This window comes from Salmo trutta, chromosome 20 (genome assembly GCF_901001165.1).
Source record: "Salmo trutta chromosome 20, fSalTru1.1, whole genome shotgun sequence".
Lineage (NCBI taxonomy): Eukaryota > Metazoa > Chordata > Actinopteri > Salmoniformes > Salmonidae > Salmo > Salmo trutta.
Window position 1 is genome coordinate 36,906,275 of NC_042976.1, and position 18,739 is coordinate 36,925,013.

The 18,739-nt window shown below is 44.5% G+C and overlaps 1 protein-coding gene across 3 annotated transcripts; it reads right to left on the reverse strand.

Annotated features, from left to right (window-relative positions):
* Window positions 1-1,283: 1,283 nt before the first annotated feature.
* LOC115155986 (uncharacterized protein C21orf62) lies at window positions 1,284-18,442 on the reverse strand. Of its 3 annotated transcripts, none has more exons than XM_029703136.1 (3): window positions 17,996-18,442; window positions 4,656-4,796; window positions 1,284-2,960 (listed from the first exon to the last, which is right to left on the reverse strand). In XM_029703136.1, exon 3 carries the CDS (start codon window positions 2,895-2,897, stop codon window positions 2,160-2,162), a length of 738 nt encoding a protein of 245 aa, XP_029558996.1. In that variant the 5' UTR covers window positions 2,898-2,960; window positions 4,656-4,796; window positions 17,996-18,442; the 3' UTR covers window positions 1,284-2,159. The 3 variants fall into 3 exon arrangements, with proteins under 3 accessions (XP_029558996.1, XP_029558998.1, XP_029558997.1); XM_029703138.1 differs by lacking the exon at window positions 17,996-18,442 and adding an exon at window positions 15,567-16,016; XM_029703137.1 differs by lacking the exon at window positions 17,996-18,442 and adding an exon at window positions 4,914-5,012.
* Between the last annotated feature and the right edge of the window lie 297 nt (window positions 18,443-18,739).

An 18,739-nucleotide genomic window follows, 5' to 3' on the forward strand; every position in this document is an offset into this window, starting at 1 on the left:
CCAGGTTTCCTACAGACATAACGCTTGGCATTCAGGCCAAAGAGTTCAATCTTGGTATCATCAGACCAGAAAATATTGTTTCTCATGGTCTGAGAGTCTTTGAGTGCCTTTAGGCAAACTCCCAAGTGGGCTGTCATGTACCTTTTACTGAGGAGTGGCTTCCGTCTGGCCACTCTACCATAAAGGCCTGATTGGTGTAGTGCTGCAGATATGATTGTCCTTCTGGAAGGTTCTCCCATCTCCACAGAGGAACTCTGGAGCTCTGTCAGAGTGACCATCGGGTTCTTGGTCACCTCCCTGACTGTTCAGTTTGGCCGGCGGCCAGCTCTAGGAAGAGTCTTGGTGGTTCCAAACTTCTTCCATTTAAGAATGATGGAGGCCACTGTGTTCTTGGGGACTTTCAATGCGGCAGACATTTATTGGTCCCCGTCCCCAGATCTGTGCCTCGATACAATCCTGTCTCGGTGCTCTACGGACAATTCCTTCGACCTCATGGCTTTGTTTTTGCTCTGACATGCACTGTCAACTGTGGGACCTTATATAGACAGATATTTGCCTTTCCAAATCATGTCTAATCAATTGAATTTACCACAGGTGGACTCCAATCAAGTTGTAGAAACTTCTCAAGAATGATCAATGGAAACAGTATGCACCTGTGCTCGATTTCAAGTCTCATAGCATAGGGTCTGAATACTTATGTAAATAAGGTATTTCTGTTTTTTATTGTAAAATACATTTGCAAAAAAAATGTTTTTGCTTTGTCATTATGGTTGTGTAGATTGATGAGTGAAAAAATGATTTAATACATTTTCGAATAAGGCTGTAACAATACAAAATGTTGAAAAAGTGAAAGGGTCTGAATTCTTTCCGAATGCACTGTACACATGCACACAACGCCTAGACACACACATTCATATGCACACACACACACGCTCAGATACTCTGGATGATCTATTGGCTGCAGTCTTTGTTTGTGAGAGTGGTTTTAGATTAATTTAATGTTTACGTCTCTCTCAGGATGTGAGATGGAAATAAAGACCAGATTGGTGCCATTTGTTTTCTGAGTGGAGAACTTCTTTTTGAGTTCCTAACACCTCTTTGCATGCTCCTTTTTTTTACACCATGAGTACAATTTATTAACCCTTACTAGGCTGGTCTATAGTAGGTCCCTGGTCAAGTTACTACTGTAAATATACATGGTCGTTCTAGAACAGAAGTGGGCAAACTACGGCATGCAGGAGTGGGCAAACTACATTCAATCCGGCCCGCGGGAGGTTTGAGTATTTTTTTTTTTTACAAACTTTTAGTGGAATTATTATTTCGTGAGAAACAAAAAATGTGCGGCCCTCCGTTGAATTTCGAAATCACAATGTGGCCCTCGAGCCAAAAAGTTTGCCCATCCCTGTTCTAGAACATGAGCAGAAGAACACATTGTGGAACATAGAGATGAGAACACTCCACTCCAAGGTTGTTCCAGGACAACCCTGAATTCTAGAACACCAGAAACAGAGAGACGTAACCAATCCAGCATGGGCCGGACCAATCTCCAGATCAAACCAGTCCAGAATGCTTTTAGCTTCATCTTGAATAAAACCCCAACCAAGTCCAGCTTAAGTAGGTGGATTTAGAACTTTACAGTCACGAAGCGTGAAGTCCATCGCCTGATGATCCAACAGGGTTCTAACCAGGCTGGCCCATTTATAAGGCAGCCATCGTAACCGGTTTCAAAACAACATGTTTTAATAGGCCATCTGCACGCAATAACCGAGAGAAAAGAGCATCTGGAAAATTTTACTGTCAGATAGCAGCAGGTCTACAAGCTCTGTCAGTTTATAGAGCAGTAGACGGATGCCGTCCTTGTCTTACTCTCACCTAACTGGACCTCTCCCTTTCTCTTGCAATGATATTGAAATATGACTCCATCTTCTTCTCAGAGATGGTTGTGTTTTCTTGTCCAGAGTCCTCATGAGGACAGATACGTGTTTTTTTCCCCTGCACTGTAGAAATGCACCATATAGACACACATTGAAAAGCAGCACAGCTCTCTGCACCCCAAGCCCATTCAGTAACATCTGGGTGGATGGAGCTCTTGTAGGCACCTCAGTGTCATCCACCCAGCCCAGTCTAGTTTCCACAGATCTAGCTCTGAGCCTACAGGTCTAGTATATGAAGGTGAGGAGGCAGCCCTGTTGGGGCTCCGGGGGCTGATCCAGGGAGGTGGAGGGGTGTAGGGGTAGGGGCAGGTGGGGGAAGTGTTGGAAGAGGGTGGACATGGGAGGGGCGCTCACACTGTAGGCCTTCAGGGACGACAACCCATTTAGCACTGACACATCCAGGAAGGATACATGGAGAACGGAGGAGGGGGAGGCGGGGTCAGTGGAGGAGAGGCACCCCATCCTCTCAATATCCCTACTCCTAGAGGAGATGGTAAGGACCTGCTCCAGGTGTGGAGCGCCCTGGGCAGCACTGTGGACCCTCAGCCTACGGAGGCCAAACAGGGTCAGGTACTGGGTGGGGATGGCCAGGGTGCCAGTGCCACAGAACGACAGGCGGAGGTCGAGCACCACGCTGCCGTTCAGCAGCTCTGTGAGGACCCAGGGCTCTCTGAGCCAAACAGTCAGTCCGCCCTGCTCCCTCAGGCCACCTGGGGTCAGCTTGGAGCGCTGCACAGTGTGGCAGCTGCACAGCAGGTTGGCCAGCGCCTCGTCACAGTCCTGGATGTGGGCGGAGCAGCTGCAGTTCCGCAGGCTGTTGCTGTTGTCGGTGCTGTCAAAGAGCAGGGTGCTGTTGCCGGGGCCTGTGGTCAGGGTGACAGTTGAGGGGAAGAGTAGAACCCACAGAGTCCACAGCAACAGGGCAGGGGGACGGCGCCAAGAGGAGGCCCTATTTAGAGACATCTCCAAGGCAACCAATTGGACTACATCTTCACCGAGGGGATATCCTGAAGGCTGTATGCAAATCTGTACGATAGGAGGGAAAGTTATGTAAGTACATGTTTTTAAGAAGCTTTGGGTGTATACAAGGTTGAAATCACAACGTAGACACCAATACCAATTCATAAACAAAGCTAAATCGAAAGCAAGACAAATCATACCAGTGGGGGAAAATGAGTCAGATTGCTCTCTGCCTCTTTGTCACAAAGAACACACAATTATACAGACACTCACTTGCTCATAATAGCATATGATCCATAGCTGTTCTGTCCTACAGTAACCTAGCTGCTACTGATTAACATCTCCAGTTTATTGGTTTAAGGGCTGTGAGAGACAGCCAGCTGAATTCAGCTTTTCATTTCCAGGACAGCCCAGGCTACCGCAGACGCACTTGAGACACTTATTTTTTGCTCCACTACTTTATTAGGGCGAGGTTCTTCCAGGCCCTGGGCTACTGCGGATGGCATTTGGCTGTCTATAAAAGTGCCTGCGCCGTGCTGCGCTGCGGTATAGGCCGCGGCCAGCCACATTAAAACTGTCAGGAAAAATAAAACACTGCCTCTTTCTTTCCCCATTGAGGAGCGAAGGAAAAGTGGGATGAATAAGTCATCTTGACTTCAAGAAGCAAGGACTTTCCGATGCTGTGATTGGCATCACGGTTGGACATAATGTACATAGATAGAAAAAAAGAAGGATTGATCTGGTCACAAAGAACCCTTTTTAGTTTTCTCTTATATAAACTGTATAGCGCTTCTCAGGGTTTCAGTTGCTAAAACAGTGCCATATTCAGACTATTTTCTCTCTAACTTAGGAGGATATATTTGGTTGAAAACCCAGCCTTGCAGAGGATTGGCTATGACGATCCCAATCCTCATCTTAGCATCAACAGGTTATATCCATCACACAGCACAAAATAATTCTCAGTCTTTAAACAGAATATGCCACTGGCCTTAAATCTAAACTAAAACCTCAGCAGCTGTGGCTTCATACAACACTGTGTTAACTTACTCCCATTCTGTCCTAAGTGTCTGGCTGCTTCTAACTCCCTCTGCCTGCAGCCACTGTATCCTTCAGTCACCTGACCCCTGCTAAGTACACAGAACCACAGCCCAGTCTGCATTACCGGAGCCCAAGCTCTAATCGACTACTGTTCCCTTCCTCCTCCAGACCACAGCCCTGACTCACAGGTCTGCAATACTAGAAGCCTATGCAGCGCTCCTGTTTAGTTATCTCCCTCCTTATTTCCACTCCGTTACTGTCCAAGTCCCACTCATCTCTCTCTCCCGAGTTATGTCACACCAAACTTCTTCTTCTCCCTCTGCCCTACTGTCTTCCTCTCTCTCTCCCTCTTTTCCTCCTTTCCCTCCCTTGCTGCAGGCTCCAGCTGCAGGGCCAGATGCTGAGGGAGGGAGGGAGGGAGGGGGGGGGGGCTGCTGTTCCAGACAGTTATGAGGAGAGGCACAGAGCATTCCTCTGACATCATGTTCCACATGCGGCCGCAAGCAGGCTCCCAATTCCCCCCTCTCCCCCTCTTTCCCCCCCTCTCTGCCTCTCCAAATCCTCTCTCCTTTTCCCTCGAAATCCAATCTCCTTCTCTCTCCTTTTCTATGTCTGTTACGTATACACACATGCACACACAGACATAAGGCAGGCACTTTAACAGATTCCTGTATGATAAATGACTCAAGATGTGGCTTGACTATTAAATGTATGGCTACTTACAGGGATGGCGCTGGAGGTGGTCAGGGAGGCATGTTGTCGTCTTCTCTGCTTCTCAGATGTTAGCCTTTTAGCTCTGCTCCTGACGCAGCAACTTAGCCTTCCACATCTGTTGGGAGACACGCTGGAACTCCGCACCCCTGTCTAGCAGACGCAAGGGTGAGAAACGGTCAACCCAGAGAGAGAAGCAGGGGGGGGGAGACAGAGAGCAGGGGGAGAAAGAGGAGAGGAGAAAGAAAGATAGAGAGGACTTAGGCTTACTCTCTGAACACGGGATACCACAGACAGTCTTCAGTGATGACATGACAGACACAAATTCTCTGCCCATTTTCTCCTCATGTCACTCGCTTTCACTCCCTCCCTCCCCTATTTCCTCCCTCTCTCTCTCCTCCTCTTCTACTAACTGCACGTTCCTCTCCATGTCAGTGGTGTATCTCAAGCTTCCACCTGCTGTTAGAATATGGTACTACTAAAAACATTGTTATCACGCCATTCAGACCAATCGAGACCACTTAAATTATTAAAATAGCATATCTATCCAATCATGTTATCTGACTCCCATACATTTAATCTGAAATGTTTTCAACTAATACAAGCAGCAAAAAAGGAGTCAATATAGCCAGTGTGCATTATGTTCTTGTCCTTTGAAAAGCTATGTAGACTTGGATTTTAAATAGGAGTCTGTTGGCCTGTGACAGGGTAATGGGAGTACACAGTGGTCTCTTCACGTCATACACTAGAGGGAGAAGACCCATGGACACATGGCCTGATGGTCCTCATTAATATTACTGCCTTATAAAACACATTCTTTCCCAGAGAAACACACACGCATATGTAAAAGAAAAACACCAACAACAATAAACAGGCCCACAATAAATATAATTATACTCATGTATACTGTCTCTCTATGAATCAACAGCTGATACACAGCAAAAATACCCAGTGTTAAATTAACACTGAAAGTGTGGACCTCAATAGACAGTGAATAGTGTAGATTTTTTTTTACTAGGCAAGTTATTTAAGAGCAAATTCTTATTTACAGGGGCAGAATGGCAGATTTTTACCTTGTCAGCTCGGAGTATTGATACAGCTACCTTTCGGTTACTAGCCCAACACTCTAACCACTAGGCTACCTGCCGCCCCGAATTAACACACTGCTAAGTGTAAAGCTTGATTTCCATATTTCCCAGAGTGCTTTTCCATTCAAATGAGTTGTAGAGTTACCACCCATGATTTAATTTGTTAGTGACAGAGACATGGTTGTTTCATTCATCTATTTTCAGGCCTATGGGCATCACCGAGTGAGATCCTAAGTGGATATGTCATCGTTAATATTTTATTATTTAAAGGTCCTGGACAGTCATTCTGAAAATGTGTTTTTCTCTCATGGCTAACTACCAGCAGTGTTGTAGTAAAATCAGCTCAAGCAAATTTGGTGATCCAAAAAACAACTCAAACCGCATTGAAATTGCATGTCTCTTGTGATGTGGTTCACAGCAGCACTGAAAGATATGTTGACTTGACAACTGCTTCTATGATGTTGGTTCCAAGGCAGTACTTATTTAAATTAGGTAAAATAATATCATGTTACCATTGGTGTATTAAAATGAGAGTTAAGGTGTCCCCTTAATAATGAATCCAGGTTTGACATGGGGGAGGGGACCAGTAACTTTATGATCAAACTTTATCAATGGAGAAGCAACAGTCAATTTTCCTACTTTTGTCATCATACTTTGCTCTGGTGTCATCCAAATATGATTTGGACTGTTCATCCTGACCTTTTAACAATGTTTCAGTGTCTATACAGGTCACACTTTGTGTTAATTTAACACTGGCGAATTTGCTGAGATGGAAGCAGGAAACTACTAACATTGTGAAACTGAGGTGTGAAAAGAATGCAGACATGAAAAAAAGATTTATGTCGATAACAGCAAAGGTCAAACAAACTACAATATAACTACCCACCCCTCCCGTTTGTCTTCCTAGGAATGTTGTGACAGAGGGGCTCATGGGTAAATCTCAACGTCTCACAGGCTTGTTCCACTGAACAGATACATCATTATGCAGCACCATGCATGATTTGTACTATTCAAACCCTCTCAGTCATGACTCACTCACCAAAGCACACTAATACACTGTTTACTGACTAATATATTAGCATGTTTACCTCATTGAGAGTAGGGGCACATTCATTCATGTTTGTGTTTGTGTCGCGGCATTGTTGCTAGCAACCAAGAAAACTGTCCACTGCAGGGATGACAAACAGATGGAAAGTTTGGCTTTTCCACCGAGGGCCAGGGCTTGAGTGAGATCACTTCCTGCCTGCGTGGTTCCAGTAAGTGTCTGGACGAGAGAGGAGACGAGATGCCAACGTGGTTGCCAGGACAGTGGAACACACTGCGACCCTGCCATGTAAAAAAGCCCATGGGCGGGTTGCTGGGCCTCCAAAACATACACACTCAATCCCAAGGCCTAGTGGGTGATGTGGCTGGATGCTCCAAAAAAATGGAAAATGATATTATTTTATATCCTATTTATATCCTAATCCTTGATATCCTTTGTCTGCGCTTATGGACTGTCCTCTTCAATTCAAACGATTGGTTTTAAATGGGGTTCAAGTCCGGAGACTGATATGGGCATGGCAAAATGTTGATTTTGTGGTCAATTAGGACCCAAAAGGAACCCTAGACCCCTAGATGACCCCTGGGACCCCTAGGTGTCTTCTCCAGTGTTAAATTAACACAAAGTGTGGACCTGTATAGACACTGGAACATTGTTAAAGGTCATGACGAACAGTCAAAATCATGCAACATAAAATCCTTGAAGATAACACAATTCTGGTAATTTACTGGAAAACTTAAGTTTCCAGTAATATATCCCCCTTTTGAAACCCTAGTTATGCTGAGTCATGTCAAGTCATGTATGCAGTGAGTAGAAATACTTTAAAGTACTACTTAAGTCGTTTTTTGGGGTATCTGTACTTTACTTTACTAATTATATTTTTTGGCAACTTTTACTTCACTACATTCCTAAAGAAAATAATGTACTTTTTACTCCCCACATTTTCCTTGACACCCTAAAGTACTCATTACATTTTGAATGCTTAGCAGGACAGGAAAATGGTCCAATTCACGCACTTATCAAGAGAATATGTGATAATCTCTACTGCCTCTGATCTGGCGGACTCACTAAACACAAATGCATCGTTTGTAAATTATGTCTGATTGTTGGAGTGTGCCCCTGGCTATCCATACATTTTAAAAACAAAGCACACACATCCCTCTTTTCAGTTCGCTGCAGCTAGCGACTGGAATGAGCTGCAAAAAACAATCAAACTGGACAATTTTATCTCCATCGGTTCATTAAAAAACTCAATCATGGACACTTACTAACAGTTGTGGCTACTTCGTGTGATGCATTGTTGTCTCCATCTTCTTGCCCTTTGTGCTGTTGTCTGTGCCCAGTAATGGTTGTACCATGTTTTGTGCTGCTACCATGTTGTGTAGCTACCATGTAGTTGTCATGTTGTGATGCTACCATGCTGTGTTGTCATGTGTTGCTGCCATGCTATGTTGTTGTCTTAGGTCTCTCTGTATGTAGTGTTGTGGTGTGTCTCTTCTTGTGATGTTTGTTTATTTTATTTGGAATCCTAGCCCCAGTCCAGGAGGCCTTTTGCCTTTTGGTAGGCCGTCTTTGTAAATAAGAATTAGTTCTTAACTGACTTGCCTAGTTAAATAAAGGTAAAAAAAAATACTATAAAAATTGTGCCATCTGCTTTGCTTAATATAAGGAATTTGAAATGATTTATACTTTAACTTTGTAGCTCCCTCCAGTAACCACGGTAACCATGATTTTAACTGCCGGCTTTATTCTGTAGTTTAGTCAGAATTATCACCTTCCGTGAGAACTATAAAGTAAATTAAAATACAGTTAAGCACACTCTTACAACCTTCTTATCTTACGAGTGACTTATTAGCTGGATATAACTCTGAAGTGCTTACATACATAAACAGTTTAGCTGGAGCAAAAACAGTATCAGATTAAACACATGAATAAAGGAAAAATACCTCATTGGCTGCTTATTACAGAAGGGAGGAAATCAAACTTCACACTTATTATTCCTGGCATGAATTCACACTTCATCCTTAATTATTATAACGTTACCATCCTAACATACACACTTCAACCTTTACGAACTACACCCGATGACATGAAATCTTAGCTAACACAGCGCGGGATTGCCTTCCCTCCAAAGGTGTGTTGCTACAATAATGATCCCCGCTATAACAGTTATTAGCTACGTAGTTCCGCTTGTCTTATCATTTCCCCTGCATAGCTGTCACGTCCTGACCAGCAGAGGGCGTATTGCTTAGTCTAGGTCAGGATGTGGCAGGTGGTTTGTGCTTGTTTAATGTTGGTGATTGGGACTTCCAATTGAAGGCAGGTGTGTATAGTTGCCTTTGATTGGAAGTCCTATATAGGTGTGTGTGTTTGTCCTTGGGGTTGTGGGGAATTGTTTTTGCACTTGCTTTGTGAGCCTGCAAAACGGTTTGCTGTCGTGAGTACTGTTTTTGGTTTTCCAGTGGATACTTTACTTGTTTTGTTAATTAAAAAACATGAGTGTCCACACTCCCGCTGCGCCTTGGTCCTTCTCTCTCATGTATGACCTTTTCAACGACGAGTACGACTTATTTTGTGACAGAATTCCCCACCACCAAACCAGGACCAAGCAGCGGAAGAAGGCTGGCGAGGACTGGGAGACACGACGGGTAAGGGAGACCGAGAGGCACCCCCAAGATTTTTTTAGGGGGGGCACAAGGGCTGGTTGACGGCGCCAGAGCCGACCCGCCAGTCAACAGTCGCCAGAGCCGCCCGCCAGTCAACAGTCGCCAGAGCCGCCCGCCAGTCAGGAGCCGCCAGAGCCGCCCGCCAGTCAGGAGCCGCCAGAGCCGCCCGCCAGTCAGGAGCCGCCAGAGCCGCCCGCCAGTCAGGAGCCGCCAGAGCCGCCCGCCAGTCAGGAGCCGCCCGCCAGTCAGGAGCCGCCCGCCAGTCAGGAGCCGCCCGCCAGTCAGGAGCCGCCCGCCAGTCAGGAGCCGCCCGCCAGTCAGGAGCCGCCCGCCAGTCAGGAGCCGCCCGCCAGTCAGGAGCCGCCCGCCAGTCAGGAGCCGCCCGCCAGTCAGGAGCCGCCAGAGCCGCCCGCCAGTCAGATGCCCAGAGCGGCCCGACTGCCAGGAACTGCCGGAACTGCCCCGAGCTGCCAGAGTGGCCGGAACTGCCCCGAGCTGCCAGAGTGGCCGGAACTGCCCCGAGCTGCCAGAGTGGCCGGAACTGCCCCGAGCTGCCAGAGTGGCCGGAACTGCCCCGAGCTGCCAGAGTGGCCGGAACTGCCCCGAGCTGCCAGAGTGGCCGGAACTGCCCCGAGCTGCCAGAGTGGCCGGAACTGCCCCGAGCTGCCAGAGTGGCCGGAACTGCCCCGAGCTGCCAGAGTGGCCGGAACTGCCCCGAGCTGCCAGAGTGGCCGGAACTGCCCCGAGCTGCCAGAGTGGCCGGAACTGCCCCGAGCTGCCAGAGTGGCCGGAACTGCCCCGAGCTGCCAGAGTGGCCGGAACTGCCCCGAGCTGCCAGAGTGGCCCGACTGCCCCGAGCTGCCAGAACCGGAGCCACCTCCAGATATAGGTGGGTTGGGGAGGGGGGGGGGTGTAGCACAGTGCCGTCGGTGACGGCAGCCACCCTCCCTTCCCTCCCTTTTTGTTTAGGGGTTATTGTTTGTTGGTTTTTGTTGGGGTATTGGGGATTTTCTTGTGTTTTTTTCTTTTTTAGGTGCATCCTGGAGTCTGCACCTTGAGGGGGGGGGTACTGTCACGTCCTGACCAGCAGAGGGCGTATTGCTTAGTCTAGGTCAGGATGTGGCAGGGGGTTTGTGCTTGTTTAATGTTGGTGATTGGGACTTCCAATTGAAGGCAGGTGTGTATAGTTGCCTTTGATTGGAAGTCCTATATAGGTGTGTGTGTTTGTCCTTGGGGTTGTGGGGAATTGTTTTTGCACTTGCTTTGTGAGCCTGCAAAACTGTTTGCTGTCGTGAGTACTGTTTTTGGTTTTCCAGTGGATACTTTACTTGTTTTGTTAATTAAAAAACATGAGTGTCCACACTCCCGCTGCGCCTTGGTCCTTCTCTCTCATGTATGACATTTTCAACGACGAGTACGACTTATTTTGTGACAATAGCGAACACGTAAACAATTCAAACAAAAAACAACGACATAGACTTACAGGTTAATTGTCAGTTACAAACTTTTACCTTTCATACTTAAATATATTTGATCAATTACATTTACTTTGATACTTAAGTATATTTAGAACCAACTTTTAGACTTTTACTCAAGTAGTATTTTACTGGGTAACTTTTACTTGATTTGATTTTCCTTGAGTAACTTTCTATTAACGTATCTATACTTTTACTCAGGTATGAAAATTGGGTACTTTTACTACCACTGCATGTAGGTCACCATCTTATCCAGCACTTACTGTAAAGGTCATATTCTGACTTTATGGTCACATTCATAGTGGGCACCATTCCATCTTCATACATATAAGGGTACTGCTGGGGTGGCAGGTAACCTAGTGGTTAGAGTTTTGGGACAGTACCCGAAAGGTTGCTGGATCGAATCCCCAAGCTGACGAGTTAATGTTTTTCTGCCCCTGAACAAGGTAGTTAACCCACAGTTCCCTGGTAGGCTGTCATTGTAAATAAGAATTTGTTCTTAACTGACTTGCCTCGTTAAATAAAAAAAATATCAATATAATTTAAAAAGGTCAAAATGTGTCACGCCCTGACCTGAGAGAGACGTTTTTCTCTGTTTGGTTAGGTCAGGGTGTGACATGGGGTGGGCATTCTATGTGTTGTATATCTATGTTGTCTTTTTCTTTGATTGGCCGAGTATGGTTTCCAATCAGAGGCAGCTGTCATTCGTTGTCTCTGATTGGGAATCATACTTAGGCAGCCCTTTTTCCCACAGTCAGTTGTGGGATCTTGTCTTTGTGTTGCATGTGTTTGCGCGCCTAGCTTTTCGTTCGTTGTATTGTTTTTACTGGTTCACATTGAAAAGAAAATATGATGAACCCAACCCACGCTGCGCCTTGGTCTACCATTAATGACGAACGTCACAAAATGAGTCATCATCAGAATTTTTTTTGTCAAGGGCGTGTATGTAGGGAGCTGGAACTGTAAGACTTGTTACGGATAATCAGGGGCGTAGGAGCGACTCTGACATTGTGGTACTCTGGTACAGTCCAATCAGTCTTAGGACCATGGCCATTTATACTGTACTGAATAGCAGTTTTACTGTGGATATATTCAAGTAAACAACCATTGTGTACTCTCTGCTACTGTATGATTCATTTCCTTGTATTTTTCTCACTTCCCCTATGTCAGGTTGTTACTACTGCTGCTCTACCTACTGTTTGGTTTGAAATGTGACAGAATATTTTCTACTTATAATACAGTTATTATTGTAATAATAACCAGCAACATGTCAAACTGAAATTAATCAATCTCCACAATTATCCTAAATAAAATATCATGGCTGCCTCTCTCCTGCATGAAGTTAAGGCATGCAATACACCTTCTAGATCAAGGGTGAGAGACAACCCTCCCACTCTGTCTGCCGAATTCTTTCTCTTTGCTCTTGTTTTCCTTAATAGGATGTTGGTGGGCAGAGGGTCGTCAGCGAAATGGGACACACCCGGGCCCGGGTGTAAATAGACCGTTTCCCCATAAATTTACCTTTTCCCCATTCATTAAGGAGACTCTCTCCATGCAGACACACTGTTGAATTTTAGTTGTGGCGGTTTTGGTTGTTTGCTTTGGCACCTTTCAACACCCCATGCTTCAAGAGGGCCACCATTGTTTCTGTTCCCAAGAAAGCTAAGGTAACTGAGCTAAACAACTATTGCCCCGTAGCACTCACTTCTGTCATCATGAAGTGCTTTGAGAGACTAGTCAAGGACCATATCACCTCCACCCTACCTGACACCCTAGACCCACTCCAATTTGCTTACCGACCCAATAGGTCCACAGACGACACAATCACCATCACACTGCACACTGCCCTAACCCATCTGGACAAGAGGAATACCTATGTAAGAATGCTGTTCATCGACTACAGCTCAGCATTTAACACCATAGTACCCTCCAAACTCGTCATTAAGCTTGAGACCCTGGGTCTCGACCCCGCCCTGTGCAACTGGGTCCTGGACTTCCTGACGGGCTGCTCCCAGGTGGTGAGGGTAGGTAATAACATCTCCACTTCGCTGATCCTCAACACTGGGTCCCCACAAGGTTGCGTTCTCAGCCTCTTCCTGTACTCCCTGTTCACCCACGACTGCGTGGCCATGCACGCCTCCAACTCAATCATCAAGTTTGCAGACGACACTACAGTGGTAGACTTGATTACCAACAACGATGAGACGGCCTACAGGGAGGAGGTGAGGGCCCTCGGAGTGTGGTGTCAGGAAAATAACCTTGCACTCAATGTCAACAAAACAAAAGAGATGATCGTGGACTTCAGGAAAGAGCAGAGGGAGCAGCCCCCTATCTACATTGACGGGACAGTAGTGGAGAGGGTGGAAAGTTAAGTTCCTTGGCGTACACATCACGGACAAACTGAAATGGTTCACCCACACAGACAGCGTGGTGAAGAAGGCGCAGCAGCGCCTCTTCAACCTCAGGAGGCTGAAGAAATTCAGCTTGTCACCAAAAACACTCACAAACCTTTACAGATGCACAATCGAGAGCATCCTGTCGGGCTGTATCACCGTCTGGTACGGCAGCTGCTCCGCCCAGAACTGTAAGGCTCTCCAGAGGGTAGTGAGGTCTGCAAAACGCAACACCGGGGGCAAACTACCTGCCCTCCAGGACACCTACAGCACCCGATGTCACAGGAAGTCCAAAAAGATCATCAAGGACAGCAACCACCCGAACCACTGCCTGTTCACCCCGCTATCATCCAGAAGGCGAGGTCAGTACAGGTGCATCAAAGCTGGAACCGAGAGACTGAAAAACAGCTTCCATCTCAAGGCCATCAGACTGTTAAACAGCCATCACTAACATTGAGTGGCTGCTGCCATCATATTGACCCAACTCGAGCCACTTTAATAATGGGAAAATTGATGTAATCAATTTATTACTAGCCACTTTATATTATATATTGTTTACATAACCTACATTATTCATCTCATATGTATATACTGTACTCCATACCATCTACTGCATCTTGCCATCCTGATGTAATGTATCACTAGCCACTTTAAACAGTGCCGCTTTATGTTTTCATACCCTACATTACTCATCTCATATGTATATACTGTATTCTATACCATCTACTGCATCTTGCCTATGCCGTTCAGCCATCACTCATTTATATATTTTTATGTACATATTCGTATTCATTCCTTTACACTTGTGTGTACAAGGTAGTTGTTGTGGAATTGTTAGGTTATATTACTGCATGGTCGGAACTAGAAGCACAAGCATTTCGCTACACTTGCATTAACACCTACTAACCATGTGTATATGACATATACATTTGATTTGATTATTACATCTATGCAAGCAACCAATCACTTACACTGCTGACTACTGACTACATACACCATTGTTAATTGTATATTGTTTACTTTAGTTAATAAATATATTTTAGTTATTCCTTATCTCTACGTTGTCTCCCTTTTTGTTACGGGCATCTCGCTGGTTCGTGACAGGTGTCAAACTCATTCCATGGAGGGCCTAGTGTCTGCTGGTTTTTGTTTATCCTTTCAATTAAGACCTAGACAACCAGGTGAGAGTTCCTTACTAATTAGTGACCTTAATTTATCAAGTACAAGGGAGGAACGGAAATCCGCAGACACGACCCTACGTAGAATGAGTTTGACATGTGCTCTAGACCAGTTTTTTGGGGGATATCTGTAATTTACTAATTATATTTTTGACAACTTTTACTCCACTACATTCTTAAAGAAAATGATGGACTTTTTACTCCATACATTTTCCCTGTCACCCAGAAGCACTTGTTACATTTTGAATGCTTAGCAGGACAGAAAAATGGTCCAATTCACGCACTTATGAAGAGAACATCTCTGGTCATCCTTACTGCCTTATCTGGCAGACTCACTAAACACAAATGCTTTGTTTGTAAATGATGTCTGAGTGTTAGTGTCCCGCTGGCTATACGTAATTAATATAGGGAATTTGAAATTATTTATACTTTTGATACTTAAGTGTATTTGAGGATTTACATTTACTTTTGATACTGAAGTATATTTAAAACCAAATACTTTGACTTTTATTCAAGTAATATTTTACTGGGTTACTTTCACTTTTACTTGAGTCATTTTCTATTATCTTTACTTTTACTCAAGTATGAAAATCGGGTACTTTTTCTACCACTGCTCTAGATTTAAGACGCTGTCGTTTAATCGAGGGGGGGCAGGACCGAGTTGAGGAAACCTTGATATACAGTGCCTTTAGAAAGTGTTCATAGCCCTTGACTTTTCCACATTTTGTTGTGTTACAGCCTGAACTTTAAATTGATTAAATTGAGATTGTCATTACCCTACTGATTAATAAAAAATAAATCTGAAATGTCTTGAGACAAAGTATTCAAACGCTTTATGGCAAGCCTAAATAAGTTCAGGAGTAACAATTAACTTAAGAAGTCACATAACTTGCATGGACTCCGTCTGTGTGCAATAGTGATTTTGAATGTACCCCACACATACAATTATCTGTAAGGTCCCTCAGTCTAGCAAACACAGATTCAACCACGAAGACCAGGGAGGTTTTAAATCCATCACAAAGAAGGGTGCCTATTGGTAAATATTTTTTCCCACAAAAATGATTTTACCAGTACCGTTTACCTTCAGACAAGTCCCGTGACACTTGCGGGGGTCACATTCGTTTGTAGCCCAAACGGTATGGACGCTACAAACAAAAGTTGGCACATCAACGGTACCGACTTCAGACGAGTTCCCTGGCACTGGTGGGGGTTGTAGAGCAAAACGGAGACCATGTCCGTGAGAGGCTCCCCTATCCACCGAGTGGTAATAGTTTATAGATCAAACCATTCGATGCTACAGACGTTTTCGTGAGAAGACCAATTTTTGGGATGTCATGGTCAAACACCGCTGTAGCTCTGCGGAAGTGCGACATAGGCGAATGCGGTGGATATCTCTAGTTTAAACTGACGGATATTAATGGGGATGTTTTGATTATGTTACTGAGATTTACACACTGGTTCGTCAATCCACTCTCTGGGGATAAAAACAATGTGCATTTGTGCATTTTCCCACCAGATATGTTTAAAGATGTTTACAGATGTTTAAATTGACTTGTTGCAGCTAATGCTGTGTGTGATGACATAGTGCAAATAACAATACCTTTCCCATGTACTGAATAAAAAATACAAGTTACATGTTTTTCCATCGCATTTTCAAAATTACTGATGGTTTTCTCACAAAATGTTTTGTTATATTGCGAGTTTGTCCACTCTGGTATTGGCACGTGCGTTCTAGCCAACAGATGTATCTGCACGCTGTTGGTTGGAGCGCACGTATAGCCTACACGGATGAGATTATTATTATGGACAAAAGAGCAAGATGATCATGTCACCAGAATAAAACCCTCCGAAAGGAGCGTCAAGCACATCACCGTGCACTTTCACCACCCTGTGAAGTTAATCATCATTTATTTAATCTGTAGCCTAATAAACGGCATGCTTTCACGACGAGTCGTAGTGGGAGGACCACACAACATGCCATCGAGTGACTCCAAGTTTACTTCGATATGAAGGTTATTATATTAATATTTGCTCATAAAAGCGTTTCCTCCATCATTTCTTGCAAAATACATTTTACAGACTCGAAAAGATCCCACCTTTTCTAGCATATTTTGTTTTGTCAACGTTTGGAAAGTTTACCAAAAAAGGTTCTGTGTCCATCAGACCTGTCATGTCATTTTTTTATCCGACATGTACTTTACTCACATAAAAAGGTTGGATGGAAACCTGGTTAGTGACTGCTGATGCACAACCACATTTCACAATTGCGCCTTGTGTATTCTACTTTTCTAACTCTCAACAGTAAATTGAGACCTGACTGAGTTCCTAAAAAAGGAGAAGCATTTGTTTCCACTCTGGTGGTACCTTAGAACACAGGCTTCCTTATTCTATATAGTTTCTATTTTACTTTAACATTTAGCATTTTTTCTCTCTTTTCTTGCACGTCAATGTTGGTAAATGATTGTTTTCAAGACTGCCACCTACCACACCGTTGCTCTCACATACTGACCATGACCAGAGCATTACAGAGAGCCAACAGCCCACACCCATACTCAGTCTGTTGTAGAGACACTCGTAAACCTCTGCTTAATTATTTCCTAAAGTCTACCACATTCCAGACAGTGTGTGAGGGGCTGGCAGCTCTAGCTGACACTCATCCACTTACCAGCTGCTAATTCTAAAATGGAACATTTTCCTGTTTTAATCGGGAATGTTTGGTGTATTCTATATGTTATTATTAGGGCCCTTTGTTTTGGATAATCTTGTCACATGACCTAGATTTTAACCTTTATTTAAAGCTTTTTCATCAAACTGTCCCATTTTCATTTTATGTTAGATGGTCCAGCACCATCCTCAGACAATTGCTTTCATTTAATTTTTCATGGGTGGTAACTCTACAATTCACTAGAAAGGCAAGGCACTCTGGAAATATTTGAATACAGTTTTACACTAAGCAGTGTATTCATTTAACACTGGTTCCAGTGTGTATATGGTCCTACTGTTTCGATGTTGATTTAACATTGGAGAATATGCTGTGCTTTCTTCTCTCTTCTTTATCTCTAGAAATCAATCTGTACTCTGCCTCTCTCTTTCTCCACCTCCCCTCTATCACCGACTCTCTCCCTCCTCTCTGGGTTATTTTTAGGCAGGTGGTGCGTCCCATCAGTTGTAGAAAATGAAGAGGTAGTTGTCAGGAACAAAATGTGACAGTGTGTCCTACTATGGTGGTAGGTTTTTTTTGTCCCCCCCCCCCCCCCATGATTCATTTCTAGAAATGAATCATGCCTAACTGACACACACCCACCAGACAAAAACACAAATAACACACACATCCCCACCCACTGGGCACAGACGTAAATTCAATGTCTATTCCACGTTGGTTCAACAAAATTGAATTGAAATTCTCTCTCTGCATTGTTGGGAAGGGCCCGTAACGAAGCATTTATTTCAATGTTAGTCTTAACCTGTTGTTTACAAAGCATGTGATGAATAACATTTTATTTAACTTACCTATTTGATAATGAGAAGTCTTTCAGCTTTCCATTATTTTTCTCTTTCCCTGCTGCCTTATTCTTCCTCTTTCTTTTCAACCTTTCTCTCTCTTCTTCTCTTTGTCTTTAAGTTGTCTGTATGATCTCCCTTTCACTGAGTCCACTTCTTCTATCCCTTGGGAATTCTGCTTCAAATGTGCAACGATCAGGGTTGGAATGTTCGAGTCTCTCTCACTGAGTCCAGTCCTCTCACCCACCCCTCTCCCCTCTCCCCGTTTCCAGTGTACCCATAGCAACCCCTACCAAAGCCACTGGCCAGCCTGTTTCATTATTAAACCAGCGGGACAAGGGCTCCCTTTCTGCAGACTCCCACTGAACTATTAATTAGTGTGTATGTGTGTCAAAAGTAGAAAAAGTATGGAAATGTGAAACTGGACGATCAAAACTAAGTGTATGTGTGTCTCATTCAGTACTCTTTCTAAGGACACAGGAGTGTGTGTGTGTGCTGTTGGGTTCTAAAGCAAACAGAAGACCGAGTGGGTCCGGGCCAGCCACTGGGCCTGAGTGTGGCAGAGCGGGCTATAGGCTTCAAACAGTGGAGAGAAACACAAAGACCTCCCTCTATTTGTCCCCTTCTCTCTCTCTGTTAGTCTTCCTCTCCTTCCCTTGGAATCTATGTGCTCTGGGTTCACGCTATCTGCATATCTATGTCCTCTCCCTCACAAGCCTATTGGTCCCTGTCAGAAATTGTCACGAGCGTCTA

Bases quoted from the DNA above. Each gene is read 5' to 3' on its own strand.
- LOC115155986 (XM_029703136.1), bottom strand. From the start codon at position 2,897: ATGTCTCTAAATAGGGCCTCCTCTTGGCGCCGTCCCCCTGCCCTGTTG.